Genomic DNA, 26,469 nt, shown 5'->3' with positions numbered 1-26,469 from the left:
GAATCAACAAGGACCAGAAAGTGCTTGCCACGCCACTCGAAAATGTTGGTGGCAAGGGCCATCCATGGAAGTTCAGGGGCAGGCTGTTGCAGAAGTGGCTGGCGTTGCGGACGGGGAGCGAGGCTATTGCAGGTAGCGCAGGCGGTGACCCTGTCCCGGATGTCTTCAGCCATGCCGGGCCAGTAGAATTGACTCTGGGCGTGTGACAGAGTGGCTTCGGCCCCAGGATGACCGCGGTGGGCGGATTCGAAATAGTGAGCGTGCAGCGCAGCGGGCACGACCACCTTGTGTCCCTTCACCACCACGCCGTCGTGCAGGACAAGCTCGTCGCGGACCAGGAAGTACGGTTCAGCACCGGCAGGTAAAGATGAACGACGGTCTGGCCAGCCCTGCCGGATGACGTCGGCAAGCTGCTGCAGGGCAGGATCCAGGGCAGTGTGCTTGACCAGTCGGCCGGACCAGGTCCGCAGCTCGCCATCTCCTCTTTTTTTTTTTTTTTTTTTTTTTTTTTTTGTCCACCGCCGAGATGCGGGCGTCTCTCCTCCTCAACATAGCCGGCCCCGCTGCCCTGGAACGATCCGAGTCGTTTGTCTATGCTGCAGGTGAAGATGCACGAGACCCGGTATGTCTTATGGCTAAGTTCACCGCGATGTGCGACATCCCCACTAACTGTATTCTAGAGCGGTTCAAACTGTTCAATCGGCGTCAGATCATTGACGAGTCCGTTGACAACTACATCGCCGCGTTGCGACACATGGCCAGACATTGTCGCCTGGACGCTCTCACACCAGACCAAGTGACCAGGGATATTCTTGTGTATGGCCTTTTAGACTATAAGCTTAGGGCTGAACTTCTGCGGAAGCCCGACCTGTCCTTAGACGAGGCTCTACACGACGCCCGCATGGCTGAGGCTGTCGCCTCGGCATCGTCGCCTGCCGGTCATGACATTAACTTTGCCAGTGCTGCTGCCCGCCGGCGGTACACTGGCACGCCACGGCAACAGGTCTCCCCTGCACCCGGCGTTGGCAGCCCACGGCGTTGCCCCAACTGCAACTTTTCCTCCCACCAGTTTAATGTGTGCCCAGCTTTGGGAAAGACATGTAATTTTTGCAGGAAATTAAACCATTTCTCTGCAGCTTGCCGCTCCAAGGGCAAGCCAGTACCCGCTCGACGGAGAATGTTAAACAACATTGCACAGGCTGATAGCGAGTTTGGTTCCCAGCACCAGCCTGACGAACTCCCTTTGTCTGATACCAGTTCCTCCCAGGGGGAGTCCAGCATTTTTTCGCTCTTAGATGCACATGCCCTGATAGCAGACCCTTCGGTCAGAGTTACTGTTAATGGTTCGACCTTCTCCGCGAAACTAGACACGGGGGCAGTTACAAATGTAATGTCAATAAGCCTTTTCAAAAAGATTAGAACCGATGAGAAAGTTACTGTTGACAACTCCCGCCTACATGCCTACGGGGGAGGGGTTCTCGTTCCCGTGGGAAAGGCAACCCTGCACTGCAAGATCCTGCAGGCCTCTCGGCCCCTCACTTTCTATCTGCTAGACTCTGACAACGTTACCTTGCTGGGTGCCCAGGCGTGTCAAGACCTCGGCCTGGTCTCCTTCCACCGTGACATCCGCCAGGTGCGGACCCTCATGGACCCCCTGCGGGAATACCCCGACCGTTTCGACGACAAGCTGGACAAGCTGCCCAGCTGCTACAAGATTGTCGTCGACCCCGATGTCGAACCTGTGATCCGCCCGCCACACCGCGTCTCCTTCGCCATGAAGGACAAGGTGGAATCAACGCTGCGTGACATGGTCACCTGGGGCATCCTCAAAGAGGTGAGCGATCCCACCCGGTGGGTCTCCACCATGGTCGTTGCCGCGAAAAAGGACCAAAGTGAAATTCGCATTTGTATCAACCCCAAGGACCTGAACCTGGCGATCAAACGCCCGCACTACCCCATGCGAACTGTAGAGGACGTCGCTGCACAGGTCGGTCCGGCCACTGTTTTTTCGGTCCTCGACGCCAAGAGCTCGTTCTGGCAGATACCGCTGGACGAGCGATCCTCCTACCTGACCACCTTCAGCACGCCTTTTGGACGGTTCCGCTTCCTCCGCCGCCTGCCGTCCCTTTCTCCCCTCCCCTGAACGAAACACTGCCTGCCGCCCCGCGCATGCCGCAGTCCCTGCCTTCCCAGCTCTTTCAGCCTCACTCGCCGCCTGCTTCCCCTGGCTCGCCTGCCCGTCCACCCGATTCCACCCCTATGTCCCCGCCTCTGCCTCCGCCGGCTCTTTCTCCTCCGGGTTCCCCGGCTCCTTCCACCGCTCCGTCTACTGCTCTTCCTGCAGAGGGAGGAGATGGCGAGCTGCGGACCCGGTCCGGCCGACTGGTTAAGCCGCCTGTCCGTTATGGTGAATTTGCTTAACTGTATGCTCCTCTGCTTGTTTAACTGTTTGCCTACCTGCTCGTAGCGCATGAGACGTGGTCGCTATGTCACTACTGTATTGTTTGTTTCCAAGGGAAAGGATGTAGATGTGCCTTTAACATAGTGACCTCACCACTACTAACCACTCCCTATATCACAAGTATAAATGTAACCTCCCCACCCCTTGATCGCTCTCTAGCTCGTGTGACGGACCACGTACAGCTAGTGCAGTATTGTTTGTGAGTTACTAATAAAAGTAGTAAAGACAACAGTGCGTTATTGAAGCTCTTTACAGTACCCCATTACAATGTTTCTGCAGAAGCTTCTGGAAAGAAGTCAGCTAACTAAGTAATGCAACATTTCCCCATGGCAGTATAAATCGAGGAGGAGGAGCCATCTTGAGGAACGGCTGCTAGCCAGCAGCCGTCCGTTTTAATTTGCTCTTTTTTAGTTTTTAGTGAGTCCTGTTTTTCGTTCGTAGGGGATATGGACTTTTTAATGTGGGGGGTAGGTGTCAACTCTACTTCTAGGTCCCTACCTGGTCGGTGAGGCAGCTTTTTCTCCGGGCTGCCCGTTGACCCGTCCTCGTGGCCTACCAGCGGGCTTGGAGCGCCGTTTCCTGGCGGGGACCGCCCAGCACCTCGGCCTCGGTGGCGGCACAGCACTGGAACGCTATTGTGGAGCAGAGCGGGCGATGCCTTGCCTGGGTCGCCACGCAGGATCGACGCGCTGGAGCTCCGGTGAGCTGAGACCGCCGTGTTCAACACCTCCGGGCTGCGGGTCTGCGGAGCGGAGAGGGTGGCGCCGACTTCATCATCGGGAGCCTGGGAGCTCCAAACCGGCGCGGCCTTGTCGGCTTCAGAAGCCGCGGTCTCCAACTAGAAAGCGGCCGTTCCAGGTGGCCCAGCCGCTGAGTGGACTCTCCCGACGCCGGGTCAACACCACCCGGTGAGAGCGGCCAGGACCATCGGGCCTCCGTAGAGGCAATTGCGGTGGCCTCAATAGGCCTGACTTTGGGGTGAACTTGGGGTGGGGACTGGACATTGTGCTTCCCCCACAGTGGTAACCACTGTGGGGGGATGATTTTTTTGTCTGTAATGTAATCCTGTTAGTCTTTGTCCAAGATGGCTGCCATGAAGGGAGAGTGGACGCTGGCGCGCTTTGGCTGCCGCTTCTCTCTTCACATTGTGTTTTTGATTTTCTGTTTTTGGACTGAATTCTGTTTTTAGTTTGTGTCTGTGTGATGTCTTTATTATTTATTTTACTCTGATTATATGTTTATATTCCTGTTAATCTATGTAAGGTGTCCTTGAGACGTCTGAAAGGCGCCCAATAAATAAAATTTATTATTATTATTATTATAAACCAAAGATTATAGAGCAGAGCAAGATGCGCCACTGCGAAAAAAGCGTAGTATGACATGGGTGATTATTGACGCCATTTTATTGGGCTGCAATTTACAATAATATGAATAAAATTTACAATAATATTAACTAAATATGTGAAGTGATAGATACTGTATAAAACACTGTTACCAAACACCAAAGATGATAGAGCGGATCAATCTTTGGAACGGATTACACCAAAGATACTAGAGGAGCATTGCCCGCTGCCTCGGGAGCGCCCACCGTGGGCAGACGCTTGAGGCTCTCCCGCTGGACAGAGAGCCTGGTGCTGGCCACCTTCATCTGGTATCGGGGGGACCGAGAATCAGTCCTGGATCAACTCAGGAGTGGAGGAAACGTCCTCTTCCCCAAGGATACTAGAGGAGTCTCTAGTATCTTTGCTCTTCCCTGCGACCTGATGTAAGAGCAGATTGTTTAACTGTGGAGTCCGTCCCCACTACCAAAGATGTCGCGTTTGGCATAAACAAATGGTGGCCGTGACGTTCCGTTACGTACTACACGTCAGTCCGTTGGATTTCGGAGGAGTGGTCTATCTTGCTCCTCTAGGATCTTTGGTATAACCAATTGAACCAAGGCTTCACACTTCATCCAATCGTCAAACAGCAGTACAAACACCTTGCAACATTATTAACAGTATTTACAACCCTCTTGCAGCCGCTCAATCCTAATTATGCATCTGCAACACCTCTGAGCTTCTCTGCAGAGTCCTCATACATTTTAACAATGGAGAGGACATCTGGACCTCACCTTGTCTGATTTATCAATCTAGGACCTAGACTTCCTGGCACCGGCTAGGAAGTTTTACAAGCAGGCCCTGCAGATGCATAGATCCTCCATTCTAATTTGGTCAATATTTACAGGCCCACCGAGTCCATGCCAACCATCGATCACCCGTACACACTAGTTGAGTGTTATCCCACTTTCTCATCTATTTCCTGCACATTAGTGGTAATTTACTGAAGCCAATTAAACTACAAACCTGCAAATCTTTGGGGATGTGGGAGGAAACCCACATGGTCACAGGGAGAACGTGTAAACACCATACACATACAGACAGCACCTGAGGTCAGGATCAAACCTGCGTCTCTGGCGCTGTTGGGCAGCAGCTCTACCAGCTGCGCCATTGTGCCACAAATTGGTGAACTTGATCAAGTGATACCAGCTTTTTAAAGTCTGATGGTCATTTAACAAAAATCTTAGATGCCGCATCTAGTTTAGTTTAGTTTGTTGTCATGTGTACCGAGGTACAGTGAGAAACTTTTTTTGCGTGCTTACCAGTCAACAGAAAGACTATACATCCACAGGCTTGATTGTACAGATATAGGATAAGGGGAATAACGTTTAGTTTAAGGTAAGCTCCAGTAAAGTCCGATCAAAGATAGTCCGATGGTCTCCAACACGGTAGATAGTAGCTCAGATAGTCGCTCTCTAGTTGTTAATAGGATGATTCAGTTGCCTGATAACAGCTTTGCTGCTAACTACTTTCGCAGCTGCCAATCTGAATTGTAATGCCCAATTCAGATTTACTTACCACACCAGACTTGGTTTTGCAAGAAACGGTTTACGTGATATTTTTCAGGTTGTACAATTATTTATTTTTTTCTTCCCCAAATATATGTTAGTAAATTCTCAACACAATAGACAGGCCTGATAAAGTGATATCAGTTTCCCAACTTTGAAAAGTTCCAAGAAATACTATTTAGCAAAACAGTTTGCACTTTTAGAGAGGTGAGAGCAAACGGCAGTTAACATGAAAAATGTCTATTGACACCTCCCTTGCTCAAATCCAATACATCTCCAGCACCTCCTTGCCACCCCCTTGCCCCTCAGCATCCCCCACCCCCACCCCCCAGGTAATCCCACAGCCCCACAGGGAGCGGTACTACCTACTTTGGAACCACTGGTCTAAACTATCGCCACCCGAAATATCACTTATTCCTATTCTCCAACTCTCTTCCAACTTTTTCCTCCCTACTACAATCAGTCTGAAGAAGAGTCCCAACCTCAAACGTTGCATATCCATATTCTCCACAGATGCTGCCAGACTTGCCGAGTTACTCCGCATCTGCAGTTTCTTGTGTCTATTAAAGTCCTTATAGAAATGAACAATGTACGGTATATTTAACTAACTAACCAACTAACTAACTAAGAGCCTTTAAGAAGGAATTGCAGATGCTGGAAAATCGAAGATACACAAAAATGCTGGAGAAACTTAGCTGGTGCAGCAGCAGCTATGGAGCGAAGGAAATAGGCAACGTTTCGGGCCGAAACCCTTCTTCAGTGAGTTTCTCCAGCTGAGTTTCTCCAGCATTTTTGTGTAACTAAGAGCATTACCATTGCCTAATGATTGCGCTCATTAAATCACCATGAAATGAGAGGGTCCTGAGGAGGTTTACAAGAATGATGCCAGGAATGAGTGGGTTAGCACATGAAGCGTGCTTGACAATACTGGGCCTCTACTTGCTGGAGTTTAGAAGGTTGAGGGGGACCTCATTGAAACTTACACAATAATGAAAGGCATAGATAGAGTGGATGTGGATAGGATGTTTCCACTGGTGGGAGAGTCTAGGACCAGAGGTCACAGCCTCAGAATTAAAGGGCGCTCTTTTAGAAAGAAGGTGAGGAGGAACTTCTTTAGTCAGAGGGTAGTTAATCTGTGGAACTCATTGCCACTGTGGATATTTTTAAGGCAGAGATAGACAAATTCTTGATTAGAAAAGGTGTCAAGGGTTATGGGATGAAGGCAGGAAAATGGGATAAGGAGACAGAGATCAGCCATGATAAAATGGCGGAGTAGACTCGATGGGCCGAATGGCCTAATTCTACTCCGCTCACGTGAACTTTATACATATGTAGTTGTTTTAGATTAGTTTAGTATTGTCATGTGGTAGGTACCATTCGTACCTCGGTAGATACAGTGAAAAGCTTTTGTTTGAGTGCTATCCAGTCAAAGGCTATACATGAATACAATCAAGCTGTACATGATGCACAGATAAAGGATACAACATTTAGTGCAAGATATAACATTGAATCAGAATCAGAATCGTTTATTGTCATTTGAACACAAGTTCAAACAAAATTACGTTTCTGCAGTCATAATACAAACAAAAAAAACAAAACACACAATTACGCACAAACATCCATCACAGTGAATCCCCAAACACCTCCTCACTGTGATGGAAGGCAAAAGTCTTATCTCTTCCCCGTTCTCTGTGCCCATTCCTCTCCCGCAGTCAAGCAGCCAAACTGCTGCATCGAGCCGATCGAGGCTCCTGATGTTAGATGTTAGAGCCCCCCCCGGCGGGCGATGGTAAGTCCCGCGGCCATTTAAGCGCCGCCGGGCGATGTAAGGCCCCCGCTCCAGGTCGATTTAAACCCTTCAATTGGGCGGACGAAGTTTGCCATTGCGGGAGCTCCGAAAAGCGGTCTCACACCAGGGTCCCGCGAGCTCCCGATGTTACCGTCCACAGGGCCTGCAGCCGGAGCCTCCGAGCTCCGAAGTCGGGTCGTAGCCGCGCGCTACCACAGCGCTCCGCACTCTGAAGTCGGCCAGCTCCGCGATGGTGAGTCCGCAGGCTCTGCGACTGGAGCCCCAGGTCGATTCCGGTTGGAGGCCGCCGGCTCCACGATGTTAAGCCCCAACGACAACGGAGATTCGACAAGCTAAATATAGTAAAAAAACTAAAACCAAGACATCCACTTAACAAGACAAAAAGAAAAAAAAAGACAGATGGACTGCAGAGGCCGCCGCCGACAGGCGCTGCCATCTTGTCCCAAGTCGGATTAAAGGTAGTTCAAAGGTTGACAATGAGGTAGATGGGAGGTCAAGACCGCTCTCAAGTTGGTGAGAGGATGGTTCAATTGCATGATAACAGATGGGAAGATACTGTCCGTGAATCTGGAGGTGCGCATTTTCACACTTCGGTACTCTTGCCTAATGGGAGTGGGGAGAAGAGGGAGTGACCGGGGGGTTAGACTGATCCCCGATTATGCTGGTGGCCTTGCCAAGGCAGCTTGAAGTGTAGAAGGAGTCAACGGAAGGGAGGTTTGTTTGCTTTGACGGTCTGGGCTGCTTCCACAATTCTCTACAATTTATTGCTCTCTTGGATGGAGCTGTTCCCAACCCATGCTGTGATACATCCCAATACAATGCTTTATATGGCGCAGCTGTGGAAGTTGGTGAGAGTTGTTGGGGACCAGCTGAACTTCCAAAGCCTTCTGAGGAATTAGATGTTTGGTGTACTTTCTTGGCCATTGCTTCAATATGGGTGGTCCAGGGCAAGTTGTTGGTGATATTTACCCCGAGGAACTTGAAGCTTTCAACCATCTGGGCTGGTCCACAACTCTCTGCAAGTGTGTCTGCAGGGGTTTTATGGAAACAGCAAACTTATATCTATACGTGGTGGCGACATATACGATCGCAGCCTCACCAACAGTCTGCCTCGACCTTTTTCTTCTTTTTTTGTTTTATTCCGTTGTTAAATGTATGTTTTGGTGTATCTTTAGTTTTGTATTATGTGGGGTGTGGGGGAAAACTTTTAAAATTCTCTTTCCCCGACGGAGATGGGACTTTTCCCCTTATCGTATCTCCGTCCACGCCGCGGCCCAACATCGAGGAGCTAGCGGCCTCTTGCTGGGATCAACTTTGGGAGCTCCAACTGCCGGAGCCTGCGGACTTCACATCGTGGAGCTCATGGTCCATTCGTTAGGGACCGACTTCGTGTAGCTCCAACCACAGGAGCTTCGATCGCCGGCTTTGGGAGCTTCGATCGCCCTGACTGCGGATGGTTCGACTACCCTGTCCACGGGAAAATAAGGAGGAAAGACGATAAGACTTTATTGCCTTCCATCACAGTGAGGAATGTGAAGGAAACATAGAAACACAGAAAATAGGTGCAGGAGTAGGCCATTCAGCCCTTCGAGCCTGCACCGCCATTCAATATGATCATGGCTGATCATCCAACTCAGTATCCTGTACCTGCCTTCTCTCCATACCCCCTGATCCCTTTAGCCACAAGGGCCACATCTAACTCCCTCTTAAATAGAGCCAATGAACTGGCCTCAACTACCTTCTGTGGCAGACAGTTCCAGAGATTCACCACTCTCTGTGTGAAAAATGTTTTTCTCATCTCGATCCTAAAGGAATTCCCCCTTATCCTTAAACTGTGACCCCTTGTTGTGGACTTCCCCAACATTGGGAACAATCTTCCTGCATCTAGCCTGTCCAACCCCCCTTAAGAATTTTGTAACTTTCTATAAGATCCCCCCTCAATCTTCTAAATTATAGCGAGTACAAGCCAAGTCTATCCAGTCTTTCTTCATATGAAAGTCCTGACTTCCCAGGAATCAGTCTGGTGAACCTTCTCTGTACTCCCTCTATAGCAAGAATGTCTTTCCTCAGATTTGGAGACCAAAACTGTACACAATACTCCAGGCGTGGTCTCACCAAGACCCTGTACAACTGCAGTAGAACCTCCCTGCTCCTATACTCAAATCCTTTTGCTATGAATGCTAACATACCATTCACTTTCTTCACTGCCTGCTGCACCTGCATGCCTACTTTCAATGACTGGTGCACCATGACACCCAGGTCTCGTTGCATCTCCCCTTCTCCTAATCGGCCACCATTTAGATAATAGTCTACTTTCCTGTTTTTGCCACCAAAGTGGATAACCTCACATTTATCCACATTATACTGCATCTGCCATGCATTTGCCCACTCACCCAGCCCATCCAAGTCACCTTGCAGCCTCCTAGCATCCTCCTCACAGCTAACACTGCCCCCCAGCTTTGTGTCATCTGCAAACTTAGAGATGTTGCATTCAATTCCCTCGTCCAAATCATTAATATATATTGTAAATAGCTGGGGTCCCAGCACTGAGCCTTGCGGTACCCCACTAGTCACTGCCTGCCATTCTGAAAAGGACCCGTTTACTCCTACTCTTTGCTTCCTGTTTGCCAGCCAGTTCTCTATCCACATCAATACTGAACCCCTAATACTGTGTGCTTTAAGTTTGTATACTAATCTCTTATGGGGGACCTTGTCGAAAGCCTTCTGAAAGTCCAGATATAACACATCCACTGGTTCTCCCCTATTCACTCCACTAGTTACATCCTCGAAAAATTCTATAAGATTCGTCAGACATGATTTACCTTTCGTATATCCATGCTGACTTTGTCCAATGATTTCACCACTTTCCAAATGTGCTGCTATCCCATCTTTAATAACTGACTCTAGCAGTTTCCCCACTACCGATGTTAGACTAACTGGTCTGTAATTCCCCGTTTTCTCTCTCCCTCCCTTTTTAAAAAGTGGGGTTACATTAGCTACCCTCCAATCCTCAGGAACTTCTCCAGAATCTAAAGAGTTTTGAAAAATTATCACTAATGCATCCACTATTTCTGGGGCTACTTCCTTAAGTACTCTGGGATGCAGCCTATCTGGCCCTGGGGATTTATCGGCCTTTAATTCATTCAATTTACCAAACACCATTTCCCGGCTAACCTCGATTTCACTCAGTTCCTCCATCTCATTTGACCCGCGGTCCTGCTATTGACCTGCTATTACCGGCAGATTATTTATGTCTTCCTTAGTGAAGATGGAATCAAAGTAGTTATTCAATTGGTCTGCCATGTCCTTGTTCCCCATGATCAATTCACCTGTTTCTGACTGCAAGGGACCTACATTTGTTTTAACTAATCTCTTTCTCTTCACATATCTATAAAAACGTTTGCAGTCAGTTTTTATGTTTCCTGCCAGTTTTCTTTCATAATCTATTTCCCCTTTCCTAATTAAGCCCTTTGTCCTCCTCTGCTGGATTCTGAATTTCTCCCAGTCCTCTGGTAGGCTGCTTTTTCTGGCTAATTTGTACGCTTCATCTTTTGTTTTGATACTATCCCTGATTTCCCTTGTTATCCATGGATGCACTACCCCTGATTTATTCTTTTGCCAAACTGGGATGAACAATTGTTGTAGTTCATCTATGCAGTCTTTAAATGCGTTCCATTACATATCCACCGTCAACCCTTTAAGAATTAATTGCCAGTCAATCTTGGCCAATTCACGTCTCATACCCTCAAAGTTACCTTTCTTTAAGTTCAGAACCCTTGTTTCTGAATTAACAATGTCACTCTCCATCCTAATGAAGAACTCAACCATATTATGGTCGAGTTGGTAGAGCACTGTGGTGGATGTTTATGTTAACTTATATATAGTTGTGTGTCTTGGTGCTTTTTTGGTATGACTGTATGGGAAAGCAAATTCCTTGTATGATTTTACATACCTGGCTAATAAATTAATTACAATTACAATACATTATGGACACAAGAAAGTGAAGAAATTATACTTTGTAAATATTTCTTTGTTAGGGAAACTGAGAGTTCCACAGCACAGCAGGCGAGTTGTACAAACGAATGTGACTCGGAGGAGAACAAGGTCCTTCTCGAAAAGAAAGCAAAGGTATACTTGCCCTACCTGTCTTTGGGTAATGATATTAAGAAGCAGATAAGAATCACCAAGTTTACATATTGTTTTTTTTCTCCTTTCCAGGACCTGTTCCATGATATTCCACAGGTACGGACAAGGTTTGTAAAATTAAAACATCTGTTCACTATAATTTGTGTGGTTGTATATCAGAACTAAATGCTGTATCATGTGAATGGAGTTAGACTATGCTGGGAGGGGACTTGTGTAAAGGGCCTGTCCCACTGTACGAGGTAATTCAAGAGCTCTCTCGAGTTTAAAAAAAAAAATCAACCTTGTGGTAAGCACGTAGAATGTACGTAGCGGGTATGTCGGAACTCGGGACGTCTCAGCGGCTCGTAACGCTAACGGCAGGTACTCGGGAAACGTGGTAAGCTCGTGAAGATTTTTTCAACCTGTTGAAAAATGTTCACGAGAGCCCCGAGTATCTATGAGCGGCTATTACCGTAATTCTTCGAGTTCGAATCAGGGGAAACTCGGGAGAACTCTTGAAATAGCTCGTACAGTGGGACAGGCCCTTTTGAAGGAACTGCAGATGCTGGTTTAAACCGAAGATAGGCACAAAAAACTGGGGTAACTCAGCGGGATCGGCAGCATCTCTGGAGAGAAGGAATGGGTCCATGCTGCCTGTCTCGCTGGGAGTGGAGTTATGGTTAGTCCAGAGGGTTTAAAAGAGAGGTCAAGGATTTATATAGCACTTTTCATAGTCTCATGATTATCCCAAAACAATTAGCAACCAATGAAGTATTATTGATAGTAGCTGTTCCGTGGCAAATGTGGAGCTCCAAATGGAGATATCCCTGGAAAGCCTTTTATCGTGATGCATCACAGCATGGTTTGGGAACAACTCCGTCCAAGACCGGAAGAAATTGCAGAGACTTGTGGACGCAGCCCAGACCATCACATAAACCCACTTCCGTTCCATTGACTCCATCTACACTTCACGCTGGCTTGGCAAGGCCACCAACATAATCAAGGACCAGTGTCAACCTGGTCACTCCCTCTTCTCCCATCAGGGAAGAGGTACATAAATGTGAAAACGCACACCTCCAGATTCAGGGACAGTTTCTTCCAGCTGTTATCAGGCAACTGAACTGCCTTATCGCCAACTAGAGGGCGTTCCTGACCTATACTTCATTGGAGACCCCATAGTATCTTTAATCAGGCTTTATTTTGCTCTAAACGTTATTCCCTTTATCCTGTATCTGTACACTGTGGATGACTTGATTATAATCTTGTATAGGCTTTTTGTTGACTGGATAGCAAGCAACAAAAGCTTTTCATTGTACCTCAGTACACGGGACAATAAACTAAAACTAAACTAACTAAACACTGTAGACGAAAAATGCTGGAGAAACTCAGAGGGTGAGGCAGCATCTACGGGGAGAAGGAATTGGCGACGTTTCGGGTCTAGACCCTTCTTCAGACCGAAGAAAGGTCTCGACCCAAAACGTCGTCAATTCCTTCTCTCCATAGATGCTGCCTCACCCACTGAGTTTCTCCAGCATTTTTTGTCTACCTTCGATTTTTCCAGCATCTGCAGTTCTTTCTTAACTAAACGCTGTGTCATGTTGATGGAAGCGAGTTAATGGAGGGATCCACAAACCTTTATAACTCTGGCCTTTGTAACAAATATTTCTCCCACTATTCTGCCCCCCTTTCCCCTTCCACCTCTATCCCTTCCTCTGGCTTCACATTTCATGTCTCTTCTCTCCTTATCTGAGAGCCTTCCGTCTTCTTTTCATCTGTTGTCTTTGCCCCGTTGAGTTATTCCAGCACTTAGTGGGGGGTGTTTGTGGGCTCCTTGGCAATCAGTACTCGCTCTGATCGCATCTGTACCTTTTCATATCTTTATTTGCCTCCCCATGACTCTCAGTCTGTAGAAGGGTCCCGACCCGAAACGTCACCCACTCATGTTCTACAGAGATGCTGCATGACCCGTTGAGTTATTCCAGCATTTTGTCTGTCGTTATACTCAATGCCCAGCCTAATGAAGGCAAGCATTAGTTGTACGCCTTCTTTACCACCCCCTCTACTAGTGTTGCCACTTTCAACGAGTTATGGACTTGGACTCCAATCTTTTGCAGGATCTAAATGACAAAGTACTTGCAAGGTTCCTGCGAGCTTTCCGAACGGTCGACCGCGCCTTTAACGCCATCATCCAGTACCTGAAATGGAGGCAGGAGTTTGGTGTTGACTCGATTACAATTGAAGACCCGGATGTCATGAACGAGCTGAAAAGTGGCAAGGCAGTATTGTTAGATGAACGAGACAACAGTGGCAGGCAGGTACCCATGCAACCAGGTTTTCTAAATTGAGAAATCACATCAATAAGATCACTTGGGATCCCAAGAGAGTTTAGTTTAGAGATACAGCGTGGAAACAGCCCTTCAGCCACCAAGTCTGCATCGACCAGCAATCCCCACACTATCCTACACACTAGGGATAATTTACAATTTTACCAAAGCCAATTAACCTACAAAACTGCCATAGTTGGAATGTGGGTGGAAACCGGAGCACCCGGAGAAAACCCACGTGGTCATGGGGAGAACATGCCAACTCCGTACAGACAACACCCGTAGTCAGGATTGATCCCAGGTCTCTGGCACTGCGAGGCAGCAGCTCTACCCACTACAGCACCACATACCACACACCCTAAACCTATGATTTCTCCCACCAAGAGGCGGCACTGAAGAGTCCTAAATGCTTCCTAAGATAAAGAATTTATCCCCCCTTCCCCCTTCCCTTCAGTCGGAAGAAGGGTCCTGACCTGAAACATCACCCATTCTTCTCCAGTGATGCTGTCTGACCCACTGAGTTGCTTCAACATTTTGTGTGTATCTTCGGTATAAACCAACATCTGCAGTTACTTCCTGCTCCTAAATGCATCCTTTTCTGCTCTCAGACCCATCCTTCTGGTAACAGCCAAACTTCACCACTCCAGGGATCGAAACCGCCAGGGCCTCATGAAGTTCATCGTTTATCTGCTGGTGAGTTGAGTTGCGAGGGCAGGAGGTGTGGTGTGTGGTGTGCAGGTGTGTGGTGTGCGGTGTGCGGTGTGCGGTGTGTGGCGTGCAGGTGTGCGGCGTGCAGGTGTGCAGAGGGAGTGAGTGCAGTGCAGTTTCCCTCCCCTCCCCTGTTATAAGGAGTAGGCTGACAAGGTTCAGATGGCAAAACGAACAAGAGCTAAATGGACCCAGTTGTTACCAATGATGCTGGGGATTGGCCTCTTCAGACCAGTCAGCCAGTGACTCCGATTTCTTCTCACATCCCAAAGACGTGCTGTTTGTAGGTTAATTGGCTTTGGTAAAATTGTCCCTATGTGTGTAGGATGTAAGTAATGCATGGGTGACCACTGGTCGGCGTGGACTTGGTGGGCTGAAGGGTCTGTTTACACACAGTATCTCTGAGCAAAACTAAACTAAACAAAAAAGGTTTCTGGATCTCCCGGTTGCTAACCACGTCCCCCCCTCTCTCCCCCCCCCCCCCCCCCTCCCATTCCCACACTGACCTCTCTGCCCTGGGCCTGCTCCATTGCCAGAGTGAGGCCACACACAGTGGAGGGACAAGACCTCATATTCCACTTGGGTAGCTTACAACCCAACATTGAATTCTCCAATTTCATATTACACGCCCCCCTTCTTTTTATTCCCCCACCCCCCCTCTCTTTCCTGTGCTCCCCCCACACTGGTGCGTACCCAATTCCCCCACAATCCCACCCCCTCTTCATCTTCTTGTCCCCTTTCACCTATATCCCTCCTTCTGGCTTTACATTTCACTTCTCCTCTTCTCTCTTTAGACTCTAGAGATACAGCATGAAACATGGAAAAATAGAAAATAGGTGCAGGAGGAGGCCATTCAGCCCTTCGAGCCAGCACCGCCATTCATTGTGATCATAGCTGATCAATCAATAACCCGTGCCTGCCTTCTCCCCATATCCCTTGATTCCACTAGCCCCTAGAGCATTATCCAACTCTCTCTTAAATCCATCCAATGATTTGGCCTCCACTGCCCTCTGTGGCAGGCAATTCCACAAATTCACAACTCTCTGGGTGAAAAAGTTTTTTCTCACCTCAGTCTTAAATGGCCATTTATTCTTTTTGGCCCCTGGTTCTGGACTCGCCCAACATTGGGAACATTTTCCTGCATCTAGCTTGTCCAGTCCTTTTAAAATTTTATACGTTTCTATAAGATATCCTCTCGTCCTTCTAAACTCCAGTGAATGCAAGCCTAGTCTTTTCAATCTGACAGTCCCGCCATCCCAGGGATAAATCTTGCGAACCTACGCTGCACTGCCTCAATCACAAGGATGTCCTTCCTCAAATTAGGAGACCAAAACTGTACGCAATACTCCAGATGTGGTCTTACCAGAGCTCTATACAACTGCAGAAGAACCTCTTTACTCCTATACTGAAATCCTCTTGTTATGAAGGCCAACATTCCATTAGCTTTCTTCACTGCCTGCTGTACCTGCACGCCAACTTTCAGTGACCGGTGTACAAGGACACCCAGGTCTCGCTGTACCTCCCCCTTACCTAACCTAACCACATTGAGATAATAATCTGCCCCCTTGTTTTTGCCACCAAAGTGGATAACCTCACATTTATCTATATTATACTGCATCTGCCACGCATCTGCCCATTCACTCAACCTGTCCAGGTCAACCTGCAACCTCCTAACATCCTCTTCACAGTTCACACTGCCACCCAGCTTTGTGTCATCCACAAACTTGCTAGTGTTGCTCCTAATTCCCTCTTCCAAATCATTAATATATATGGTAAACAGTTGCGGCCCCAAAACCGAGTCTTGCGGCACTCCACTCGCCACTGCCTGCCATTCTGAAAAGGACCCGTTCACTCCTACTCTTTGCTTCCTGTTTGCCAACCAATTTTCTACCCACGTCAACACCCTAGCCCCAATACCATGTGCTCTAATTTTAGTCACCAGTATCCCATGCGGGACCTTATCAAAGGCTTTCTGAAAGTCTAGATACACTACATCCACCGGCACCCCTTCATCCATTTTACTTCTCATTATCCTCAAAAAATTCCAGAAGATTAGTCAAGCATTATTTTCCTTTCATAAATCCATGCCGACTTGGACTAATCCTTTTATTGCTATCCAAATGCCCCATTATTACCTCTTTAATAATTGACTCCAGCATCTTTCCCACCATCGAAGTCAGGCTAACTGGTCTGTATTTCCCCGTTCTCTCTCTCGCTCCTGGGAGGAAACCGGAAAAAAGCCACAGTCACAGAGAGAAGTGCAAACTCCTTATAGACAGCACCCGTAGTCAGGATCAAATTCAGGTCTCTGGCGCTAGAAGGCACCAACTATACCTCTCCTTATCTGACACCCTTTTGTCTACTTTTCACCTCTGGCCCTTGTCCACTCATCTGCTAATCAAACCCTCCCCTCACCTGTATCCACCTACCGCTCTCCAGGTGAGGTGGGAGATTGCAGCCGTCACGTGGTCCACCCTGTTTCAATGAATGCAATCAACCTGGAGTGCACAAACAGAAGATCAAACAGAACAAGTTGTCCTACAACTTTAGGCTGTGCACGCCATACGCAAGAACAAGAAGCAGCTCTCTAGGCTTCGTCCCAACTCTCTTCCAGATTTCTGCCCCCAACTCAATCGGTCTGAAGAAAGGTCCAGACACGAAACGTCACCTATCCATGGTCCCCAGAGAAGCTGCCTGACCCGCTGAGTTCTTCAATTACTTAGTTAGTCTGCTCAAAATTCCAGCATCTCTTTGTCCCACCTCCAACTTGCTTTGTTTCCCCCATCCCCTCCCCACCCTCCATCTCTTTCCCAGCTTTCTCCCCCATACTATATCAGTCTGAAGAAGGATTGTGACCTGAAACACCACCTATCCATGTCCTCCAGAGATGCTGCCTGATCTGCTGAGTTCCCCCAATACTTATCTTACACCACCAGAGAGCAGTTATGAGCTGTCCATCTGGGATTTGGGTGAGTAAGGCCAGCAAATCTCCTTTAAAGACAAACGTGAACAGTTAGTCTTCAACTTTAAACACAATAGCTTGTTTATTAATATCAACTAGTTTTAACACCCCCCCCCCCCCCCTTCAAAGATCAATTCAAAGATCGCAGAGATTTGTAGATGCAGCCCAACCCATCACACAGCCCAGACTCCGCACCATCGACTCCATCTACACTTCACGTTGCCTTGGGAAAAGCAGCCCACTTGTCCTATCCTTGTCATTCATTCTACTCCCTGCTCCCATCCGGCAGAAGATACGGGAACTTGAAAGTGTGCACCACTAGACTTAGGAACAGCTTCTCCCCCTCTGTTATCAGTCTTCTGAACGGTCCTTTCACAAGCTAGGGTACTACGGACATTGGACTTTGTCACTGGAACTGATGCGCTACAATGCTGACAACTACAGTATATTCTGCATTCTGTATCTTCCCCTTTGGTCCACCTGCCTATCCAAATGCCTATCTAAAACGAGCATTTAAACCCCACTATAACATCTGCCTTTACCACCACCACCTTCTGAGTTAAAAAAAAACTTGTCTCGGACATTTTCTTTAAACTTTGCTCCTCTCATCTTAAAGCTATAGAAACATAGAAAATAGGTGCAGGAAGAGGCCATTTGGCCCTTCGAGCCTGCACCGCCATTCATTGTAATCATGGCTGATCATCCACAATCAGTAATCCGTGCCTGCCTTTTCCCCATATCCCTTGATTCCGCTAGCTCCTAGAGCTCTATCTAACTCTTTTAAATTCATCCAGTAAATTGGTCTCTATTGCCTTTTGTGGCAGAGAATTCCACAAATTCACAACTCTGGGTGAAAAAGTTTTTTCTCATCTCAGTTTTAAATGGTCTCCCCTGGTTCTGTACTCCCCCAACATTGGGAATTTTTTTCCTACATCTAGCTTGTCCAATCCATTTATAGTTTTATACGCTTTTATAAGATCCCCCTCATCCTAAATTCCAGTGAATACAAGCCCAGTCTTTCCAATCTTTCCTTACATGACAGTCCCGCCATCCCGGGGATTAACCTGGTGAACCTATGCTGCACTGCCTCAATTGCAAGGATGCAATTCCTCAAATTAGGAGACCAAAACTGCACACAATACTCCAAATGTGGTCTCACCAGGGCCCTGTACAACTGCAACAGGACCTCTTTACTCCTATACTCAAATCCTCTCGTTATGAAGGCCAACATGCCATTAGCTTTCTTCACTGCCTGCTGTACCTGCATGTTTACTTTCAGTGACTGATGTACAAGGACACCCAGGTCTCGTTGCACTTCCCTTTTTCCTAATCTGACACCATTGAGATAATAATCTGCCTCCTTGTTCTTGCCGCCAAAGTGGATAACCTCACATTTGCAGTATCTACATTATACTGCATCTGCCATGCATCGGCCCACTCACTCAACCTGTCCAAGTCACCCTGCAACCTCTTAGCATCCTCTTCGCAGTTCACACTGCCACCCAGCCTCGTGTCATCTGCAAATTAAAAGTGTTACTTTTAATCCCATCATCTAAATCATTAATATATATTGTAAATAGTGACGGCCCCAGCACCAAGCCTTGTGGCACTCCACTCGCCACTGCCTGCCATTCTGACAGGGACCCATTTATTCCTATTTATTTCCTGTCTGCCAACCAATTCTCTATCCATGTCAATACCCTACCCCCAATACCATGTGCTCTAATTTTGCCCAATTTCCTGTGTGGGACCGTATCAAAGGCTTTCTGAAAGTCCAGATACACTACATCCACTGTCTCTCCTTCATCCATTTTACTTGTCACGTCCTCAAAAAATTCCAGAAGATTAGTTAAGCAGGATTTCCCCTTCATAAATCTATGCTGACTTGGACCAATCCTTTTACTGCTATCCAAATGCGCAGTTATTACTTCTTTAATAATTGACTCCAGCATCTTCCCCACCACCGATGTCAAGTGAACTGGTCTATAATTCCCCGTTTTCTCTCTTGCTCCTTTCTTGAAAAGTGGGATAACATTAGCTACCCTCCAATCCACAGGAACTGATCCTGAATCTATAGAACATTGGAAAATGATTACCAATGCTTCCACCATTTCTAGAACCACCTCCTTGACTACCCTGGGATGCAGACCATCAGGCCCTGGGGATTTATCAGCCTTCAGTCTACCCAATCCTATTTCTTGCCCAATGCAAATTTCTCTCAGTTCCTCTGTCTCCCTAGATCCTCTGTCCCCTTGTTTATCTGGGAGATTGTTTTGGTCTTCACTAAGGAAGACACAAACAAAGTACCTGTTCAACTCTTCTGCCATTTCCTTGTTCCCCATAATAATTTCATCTGTTTCTGCCTTCAAGGGACCCACATTTTTCTTTATTAATCTTTTTCTCTTAACATACCAAAATAAACTTTTACTATCATTCTTCATACTTGTACTTCATCATTTCAGCCCATATTGCCCTTTTTGTTACCTTCTGTTGTCCTTTGAAAGTTTCCCAATCCTTTGGCTTCCCGCTACTCTTTGCTATGTGATACACCCTTTCTTTTGGTTCTATTCCATCCGTAACTTCCCTTGTCAGCCACGGTTGCCTTACTCCCCTTAGAATCTTTCTTCGTATGCCCTCTAGTGTTTAATATTTCCACCCAGGGGTAAAGGTTCTGACTGTTTACCCTATCTATACCTCACATAATTGTGGTGGGCAAGTTGGGCTGAAGTGCCTGTTTTCACACTGTACAAGTCTGTGATTCCACATGGAATGGTACAGCAGTACTGTGTTTTTATGCTCTAGATTCCAGCTCCTTGTGTGTCTGTGTCATTGTTTCTGTAAAACATTTGGACCCAATTGTTTTGAATGGGATGCATCATGTCACCACGGATGCTGACTGACCTGCTTAGTGTTATCTGTGCCCATTTCTGTTCTGCGTTCTACAGGAATCAGCGGCCCACCTGTGCGATGATGATACCTGTGACAATTTCTGCATTGTTTTTGACATGAAGGACTTTTCGATGAGCACCATGGATTACCAGTTCGTTAAGAGCTTAATCTGGTTGCTCTCCAATTACTATCCGGAGAGACTAGGGATCTGGCTCATCGTCAATCCCCCGGTGCTCTTCACTGGATGCTGGGCAATCATCCGTGGTTGGTATGTCTGATGTCTATGAACGGGGCCATTCATTTGGTGGTCGGTCTTTGGATGGGAAGAGAGGGGCGGGCGGAGATGGTGGCCTGCTTCCCTGTCCTAATGCACAACCTAGGATGGCATGGTGGCGCAGCGGTAGAATCGCTGCCTTTCCGGCACCAGAGGCCCCGGTTCAATCCTGACCACGGGTACTGTCTGGACGGAGTTTTCATGTTCTCCCGTGACCTGCGTGGGTTTTCTCTGGCGTCCTCTTATACTCCAAAGACATGCAGGTTTGTAGGTTAATTGGCTTGGTAAAATTGTAGATTATCCTACATTATCCCTAGTGTATGTAGGATAGTGTTAGTGTGCGGGGATCGCTGGTCAGCACGTACCTGGTTGGCCGAAGGACCTGTTTCCGCACTATATCACAAAACTAAACTAATCTCCAGATGTTCCAGGGTGAGAGAGAGAAGGAACATTTATTTCTAGAAGACTACGATACAAAAACAGGGATATAATGCTGAGGCTTATTAAGGCACTGGTCAGAATGCATTTGGAGTATTGTGAGCCATTTTGGGTCCCTTATCTGAGGACGGAAGTGCTGGCGTTGGAGAGGGTCCAGAGGAGGTTTCTGAGAATCCCAGGAGGGATTGGGTTAACATATGATGAGCGTTTGATGACACTGGGCCTGTACTCGCTGGAGTTGATAAGGATGAGGGGGGGGAACCTAATTGAAACTTACCGAATAGTGAAAGACCTGGATAGAGTGGATGTGGAGAGGATGTTTCCACTAGTGGGAGAGCCTAGGACCAGAGGCCACAGCCTCGGAATAAAAGGAGGTACCTTTTATTAAGAATAATAATATATTAAGAATTAAAACAAAATACCAGAGCAAAGGGAGGCTACAGATTTTCAGTTATTGAGTAGAGCTACTGCTCGTGGAAAAAAAGCTGTTTTTATGCCTGCCTGTGGCGGCTTTGACAGTCCGTAGTCGCCTTCCAGAGGGAAGTTATTCAAAGAGTTTGTGGCCAGGGTGAGAGGGGTCAGAGGTTACCCGCTCGCTTCCTGGCCCTTACAGTGTACAGTTCATCCAGGGGGTGGGGGGGGGGGGAGTTGCAGCCAACAACCTTCTCAGCTGATTGAATGATTTGCTGCAGCCTCCGGATGTCATGCTTGGTGGCTGAGCCAAGCTAGACCATGATGGAGAAGGTGAGGACAGACTCTAAGATGGCAGTATAGAATTGGACCATCATTGCCTGTGGCAGATTGCGTTTCCTCAGTAATCCTCTGTTGGGTCTTTTTGACTGGGGAGTTGATGGTGGCCCCCCATTTAAGGCCCTTGGAGATGATGGTTCCAAGGAACTTAAAGGACTCCACAGATGTAACTGTGGTGTTGTTGATGGTGAGTGGGGGGAGGGGAGGGGGAGCTCTCCTAAAGTCTACTATCAATTCCACCGTCTTAAGTGCATTGAGCTCCAGGTTGTTGCGATGGCACCAGGATGCCAGCTGTATTACTTCCTGTCTGTAGGCAGATTCCTCCACATCATCGATCAGTCCAATCAGGGTTGTGTCGCACGCAAATTTGAGAAGCTTGCCGGAGGAGTCTGTGGAGGTGCAGTTGTTGGTGTAGAGAGAGTAAAGGAGAGGTGAGAATATGCAGTCTTGCAGTGCTCCTATGCTGAGGGTCTGAAATATGCTTTCCCAGCCCCCCCCCCCTCTCACACTAACAGAGGGGTTCAGGCACAGTCAACTGAGAGAATTTGGAGTGTAGTTGCTGTGGCAAAATGGTGTTGAATGCAGAGCTAAATTCTACAAATAAAATCCTTGCATAGGTCCCCTGGTGGTCTAGGTGCTGTAGGATGAAGTGCAGACCAAGGTCTACTGCGTCATCCACTGATCTATTGGCAAACTGCAGAGGGTCCAGCAAGGGGTTTGTGATATTTTTCAGCTGGGCCAGGACAAGTCTTTCAAGGGTCTTCATGATTACAGATGTCAGTGCGACAGGCCTGTAGTGATTAAGGCCAGTAATCCTGGTCTTTTTGGGTACAGGGTCAATAGTGGAGACTTTGAAGCAAGCAGGGACAGTGCAGGTTTGCAGAGACAAGTTGAAAATATCTGTGTAGACCGGTGCCAGTTGTTCGGCACAGAGCTTGAGAGTAGCGGGGGAAACATTGTCCGGTCCTGGAGATTTCCGGCTTTTCTGTCCTCTGAACAGCCTCTCCACCTCCTCAATTTCTATTGTTGGTAATGGAGAAGTGGCCTGACTGATGTTGGGCAGCACGGAGGGGGTGGGTAGTGGACGATGGCCCAGTCTTTGCAGACTGGAGTCAGGCTGTAAGTAGGTGTGAAGTGGTGATTGGAGAGGGAGGGAGTTACATTTCTGTTTGTCGAACCGTTCAGGTCGTTGGTCAGCTGACGATTGACCAAGGAGCGGGGGGGGGGGGGGGGGGTTCCTCTTGTAGCTGGTGATTTCTTGCAAGCCCTTGCAAGAAACTGAAGAGCAATTAGCTGAGAACTTGGTCCTCAACTTCTCAGAGTACCTTTCCTTGGCAGCTCTGATTCCTCTTCTCAGCTTGTACTTGGCCTGCCTGTAGAGGTCTGCATCCCCGCTCCTGTAGGCCTCATCTTTAGACTGGCGGAGCTGTCTGAGTTCTGCTGTAAACCAGGGCTTGTCTTTGTTGAACCAGATCCGAGTCCTAGTGGGAATGCAACTGTCCTCACAAAAGCTGACGTATTATGTCACAGTGTCTGTATACTCATCAAGGCTTGTGGTTGCTTTCTTGAACACATTCCAATCAGTGCAGTCAAAGCAGGACTGTAGGTTTTCAAGGCCCTCGCTTGTCCATCTTATCATTGTTGTGACCACAGGCTTAGCAGCTTTTAGTTTCTGCCTGTAGGTCGGAATGAGGTGAACTAGACAATGATCAGAGAGACCCAGAACCATCCGGGGAACAGAGCGATATGCGTTCTTGATTGAAGTATAACAGTGATCAAGTGTTCTCTCCCCTCTGGTGGGGCAGATAACATGAAGGCTGTACTTTTTTAAGCTCTTGGCCGAGGTTAGCCTTGTGAAAGTCCCCCCAAAAAAGGGGTCACAGTTTAAGGATCAGGGGGAAATCTTTTAGGACCAAGATGAGAAAAACATTTTTCATACAGAGAGTGGTGAATCTCTGGAATTCTCTGCCACAGAATGTAGTTGAGGCCAGTTCATTGGCTATATTTAAGAGGGAGTTAGATGTGGCCCTTGTGGCTAAAGGGATCAGGGGGTATGGAGAGAAGGCAGGTACAGGATACTGAGTTGGATGATCAGCCATGATCATATTAAATGGCGGTGCAGGCTCGAAGGGCCGAATGGCCTAGTCCTGCACCTATTTTCCATGTTTCTATAACAGTGATCGAGTCTCTCCCTTCTGGTGGGGCAGATAACATGAAGGCTGTACTTTGGAAGCTCTTGGCTGAGGTTAGCCTTGTTAAAGTCCCCCAAAACAATAACCGTGGAGTCCAGGAATGACTATTTAACATTGCATTGAAGAAAATTACTACACATAGACAGCACAGTGGTACAGCAGGTAGAGACCAGAGATCTGGATTTAAATCTGACCTCGGGTGCTGTTTGTGTGGAGTTTGTACGTTCTCCCTGGGTGCTTCGGTTTCCTTATACATCCAAAAGACGTACAGGTTTGTAGGTTAATTGGCCCTCAGTAAATTGTTCCTATTGTGTTGGGAGTGGATGATAAAGTGGGATAACATAGATCTGGTGTGAACGTGTGATCGATATTCGATGTGGATTAGGTGGGCCGAAGGGCTCATTTAGACTTTAGAGATACGGCACTGAAACAAGCCATCCGACCCACCTTTTCCACTCTGACCAGTGATCACCCCGTACACTAGCACTATTCTACACACCAGGAACAATTTACAATTTTACCAAAGCCAATTAACCTGCACGTCTTTGGAGTGTGGGAGGAAACCGGAGCACCGGGAGGAAACATACACGGTCACGGGGAGAACAAACAAACTCTGTACAGATGGCACCCGTGGTCAGGATTGAACCCGGGTCTCTGGCGTTGAGAGGCAACAACTCTACCGCTGCACCAATGTACACCATTTCTATGCTGTACCTCTAAACTAAACACAGCACTACTTCAGTGTTGGATTCGAGTATTAGCCTAGATTCTTGCTCAAGTTTCCATGAGTGAGAGTTAAACACCTGATCCCCTGGGCCCTGGCTCTAAACACAGAAGCAAAGAATGCTTCAAAACCAAAGCCACAGGAACAGATTTTGTGCCGTGCTCTGAACTCCTATCTTTTGCAGGCTGGATGAAAAGACGGCCAAGAAGGTCGTCTTCGTCTCCAGGCCGGAGCAGCTGGCTGAGTATATTCGACTCGAGATCTTACCCAGAAACCTGTTCCAATGAGCCGGACACCATGGAAAACTATCTATTGTGCGATGCTCAAAACAGCTCATTCGCCTGGAGATTTGCAACTGTGCTGACACAATTTAAAAAGAAATTACTGTAAATTTAAAAAATAAAGTTTGACATTTCCTTGCATTTTGTTTTTTTTTTTTAATGCCAGTTGCTGCCATTAATCCCACCACAATACAGGAACGACTCTTTAGACTCTAGAGATACAGCGCGGAAACATGCTCTTCAACCCACCGAGTCCGCGCTGACAAGCCATCACCCCGAACATTAGCACAATCCTACACACTTTACAATTTGCTGAAGCCAATTAACATACAAGTCCACATGTCTTTGGAGTGTGGGGGGAAACCAGAGCATCTGGGGAAAACCCACGGGGTCACAGGGAGAAAGTACAAACTCCGTGCAGATAGCACCCACAATCAGGATCGAACCAGGGTCTCGGGCACTGTGAGGCAGCAACTCTACCACTGCGCCACTGTGCCACCAACTCATGGAGCATAATGCAATTAAATCAGGTCAACATGTAAATAGCTCATTCCAAGCTTCCCCCAGTCTAGTTTCAGTCAATAAAATACTGAGTTAAGCACTTGCGCATCTAAACTTTAGTTTGGAAAAACACAATAACAGTTCCCCATTACTATATCTAACCACCGCGGGTTCGATCTTTGTATCTGCCTGGCCAAGCCCTCGTAGCCTCGTGCAAGCAGAGACACTCCACAAGGTCACGCAGTCCTAAGAGTTCTCCCAGAAGATGAGTTATGCAACATGTGCCTGAATATTCAAGCAACCCAGACAAGGCCTAACACTTAACCCAATCAACATCTAGCAAAGTAAAGCTTTGTAATATTTACAAATGTGTTTGCATTCACCCAATCCGTTTCATGCAATTTACACCTAATTGTCATAATCTGCAGATGTTCCATTCATTCCCTGCAACTCTTATATAGGCTCTAGACAAGCTGGCACCATTCTGCAGCTTGTCCCATTTCTGCAGAAGGCACATTTAAATTGACCAAATGGCCTAGCAGCCCAGAAGCCTTTACTCAATTTTAGTGTCTTGGCATCTCCAATTTGGCCAGAATTAACAAATGCAAAAGAATAAAATCTCAAAATCTTTCACCTGTGCAAGCATATGCAAGCTCTTCTTCAGACTCCTGAATATGACAATTACATTTTCCTAACACTCTATTTTCACCCCCATTTATCACTCTCTATCTGTCACATTAATGGATAGAATGCTCATCATTTGAATATAATTGCTATTAATCAATGTCACCTGTGTACAATTAACATTGCTATTCCGGCAGGTTGGTAGATTGCACCATTTTAAGACCTAAGATTCTTACGTGAAGGACGTGTTTAACAGAATTCAAAATTGTTAAACATTTAAATGGGATAAAATACCAATTTAGAGAGAAGTAATGTATTAAGTGCATAGGTTTATTAGTGTGAGGAGCTCTATATGTGAGGTGGATGCAGTTTAGGTAAGTACTTGAAAAAGGAATTTAGCTCCAGAGAGTAAGGGTGGTGGAAGGATCTAATTTAATTATAGTTTATTGTCACATGTACTGAGGTGCAGTGAAAAGCTTTTTAGTTGTGTGCTATCCAGTCAGTGGAAAGATGATACAT

General features: G+C 47.2%; 1 protein-coding gene across 1 annotated transcript; it reads left to right on the top strand.

Moving 5' to 3' along the window:
• Positions 1 to 649: 649 nt before the first annotated feature.
• LOC116978391 (CRAL-TRIO domain-containing protein C589.09, mitochondrial-like) lies at positions 650 to 24,947 on the top strand. The gene is made up of 4 exons (XM_033029509.1): positions 650 to 796; positions 13,398 to 13,598; positions 20,223 to 20,434; positions 24,729 to 24,947. The coding sequence occupies exons 1-4, from the start codon at positions 650 to 652 to the stop codon at positions 24,829 to 24,831; spliced, it is 663 nt and encodes a 220-aa protein (XP_032885400.1). The 3' UTR covers positions 24,832 to 24,947.
• The last annotated feature ends 1,522 nt before the right edge of the window (positions 24,948 to 26,469 follow it).

Source organism: Amblyraja radiata, chromosome 11 (assembly GCF_010909765.2).
Source record: "Amblyraja radiata isolate CabotCenter1 chromosome 11, sAmbRad1.1.pri, whole genome shotgun sequence".
Taxonomy (NCBI): Eukaryota; Metazoa; Chordata; class Chondrichthyes; order Rajiformes; family Rajidae; genus Amblyraja; species Amblyraja radiata.
Note: the sequence above shows the minus strand (reverse complement) of the source record. Positions and strands in the feature narration are given on the sequence as shown.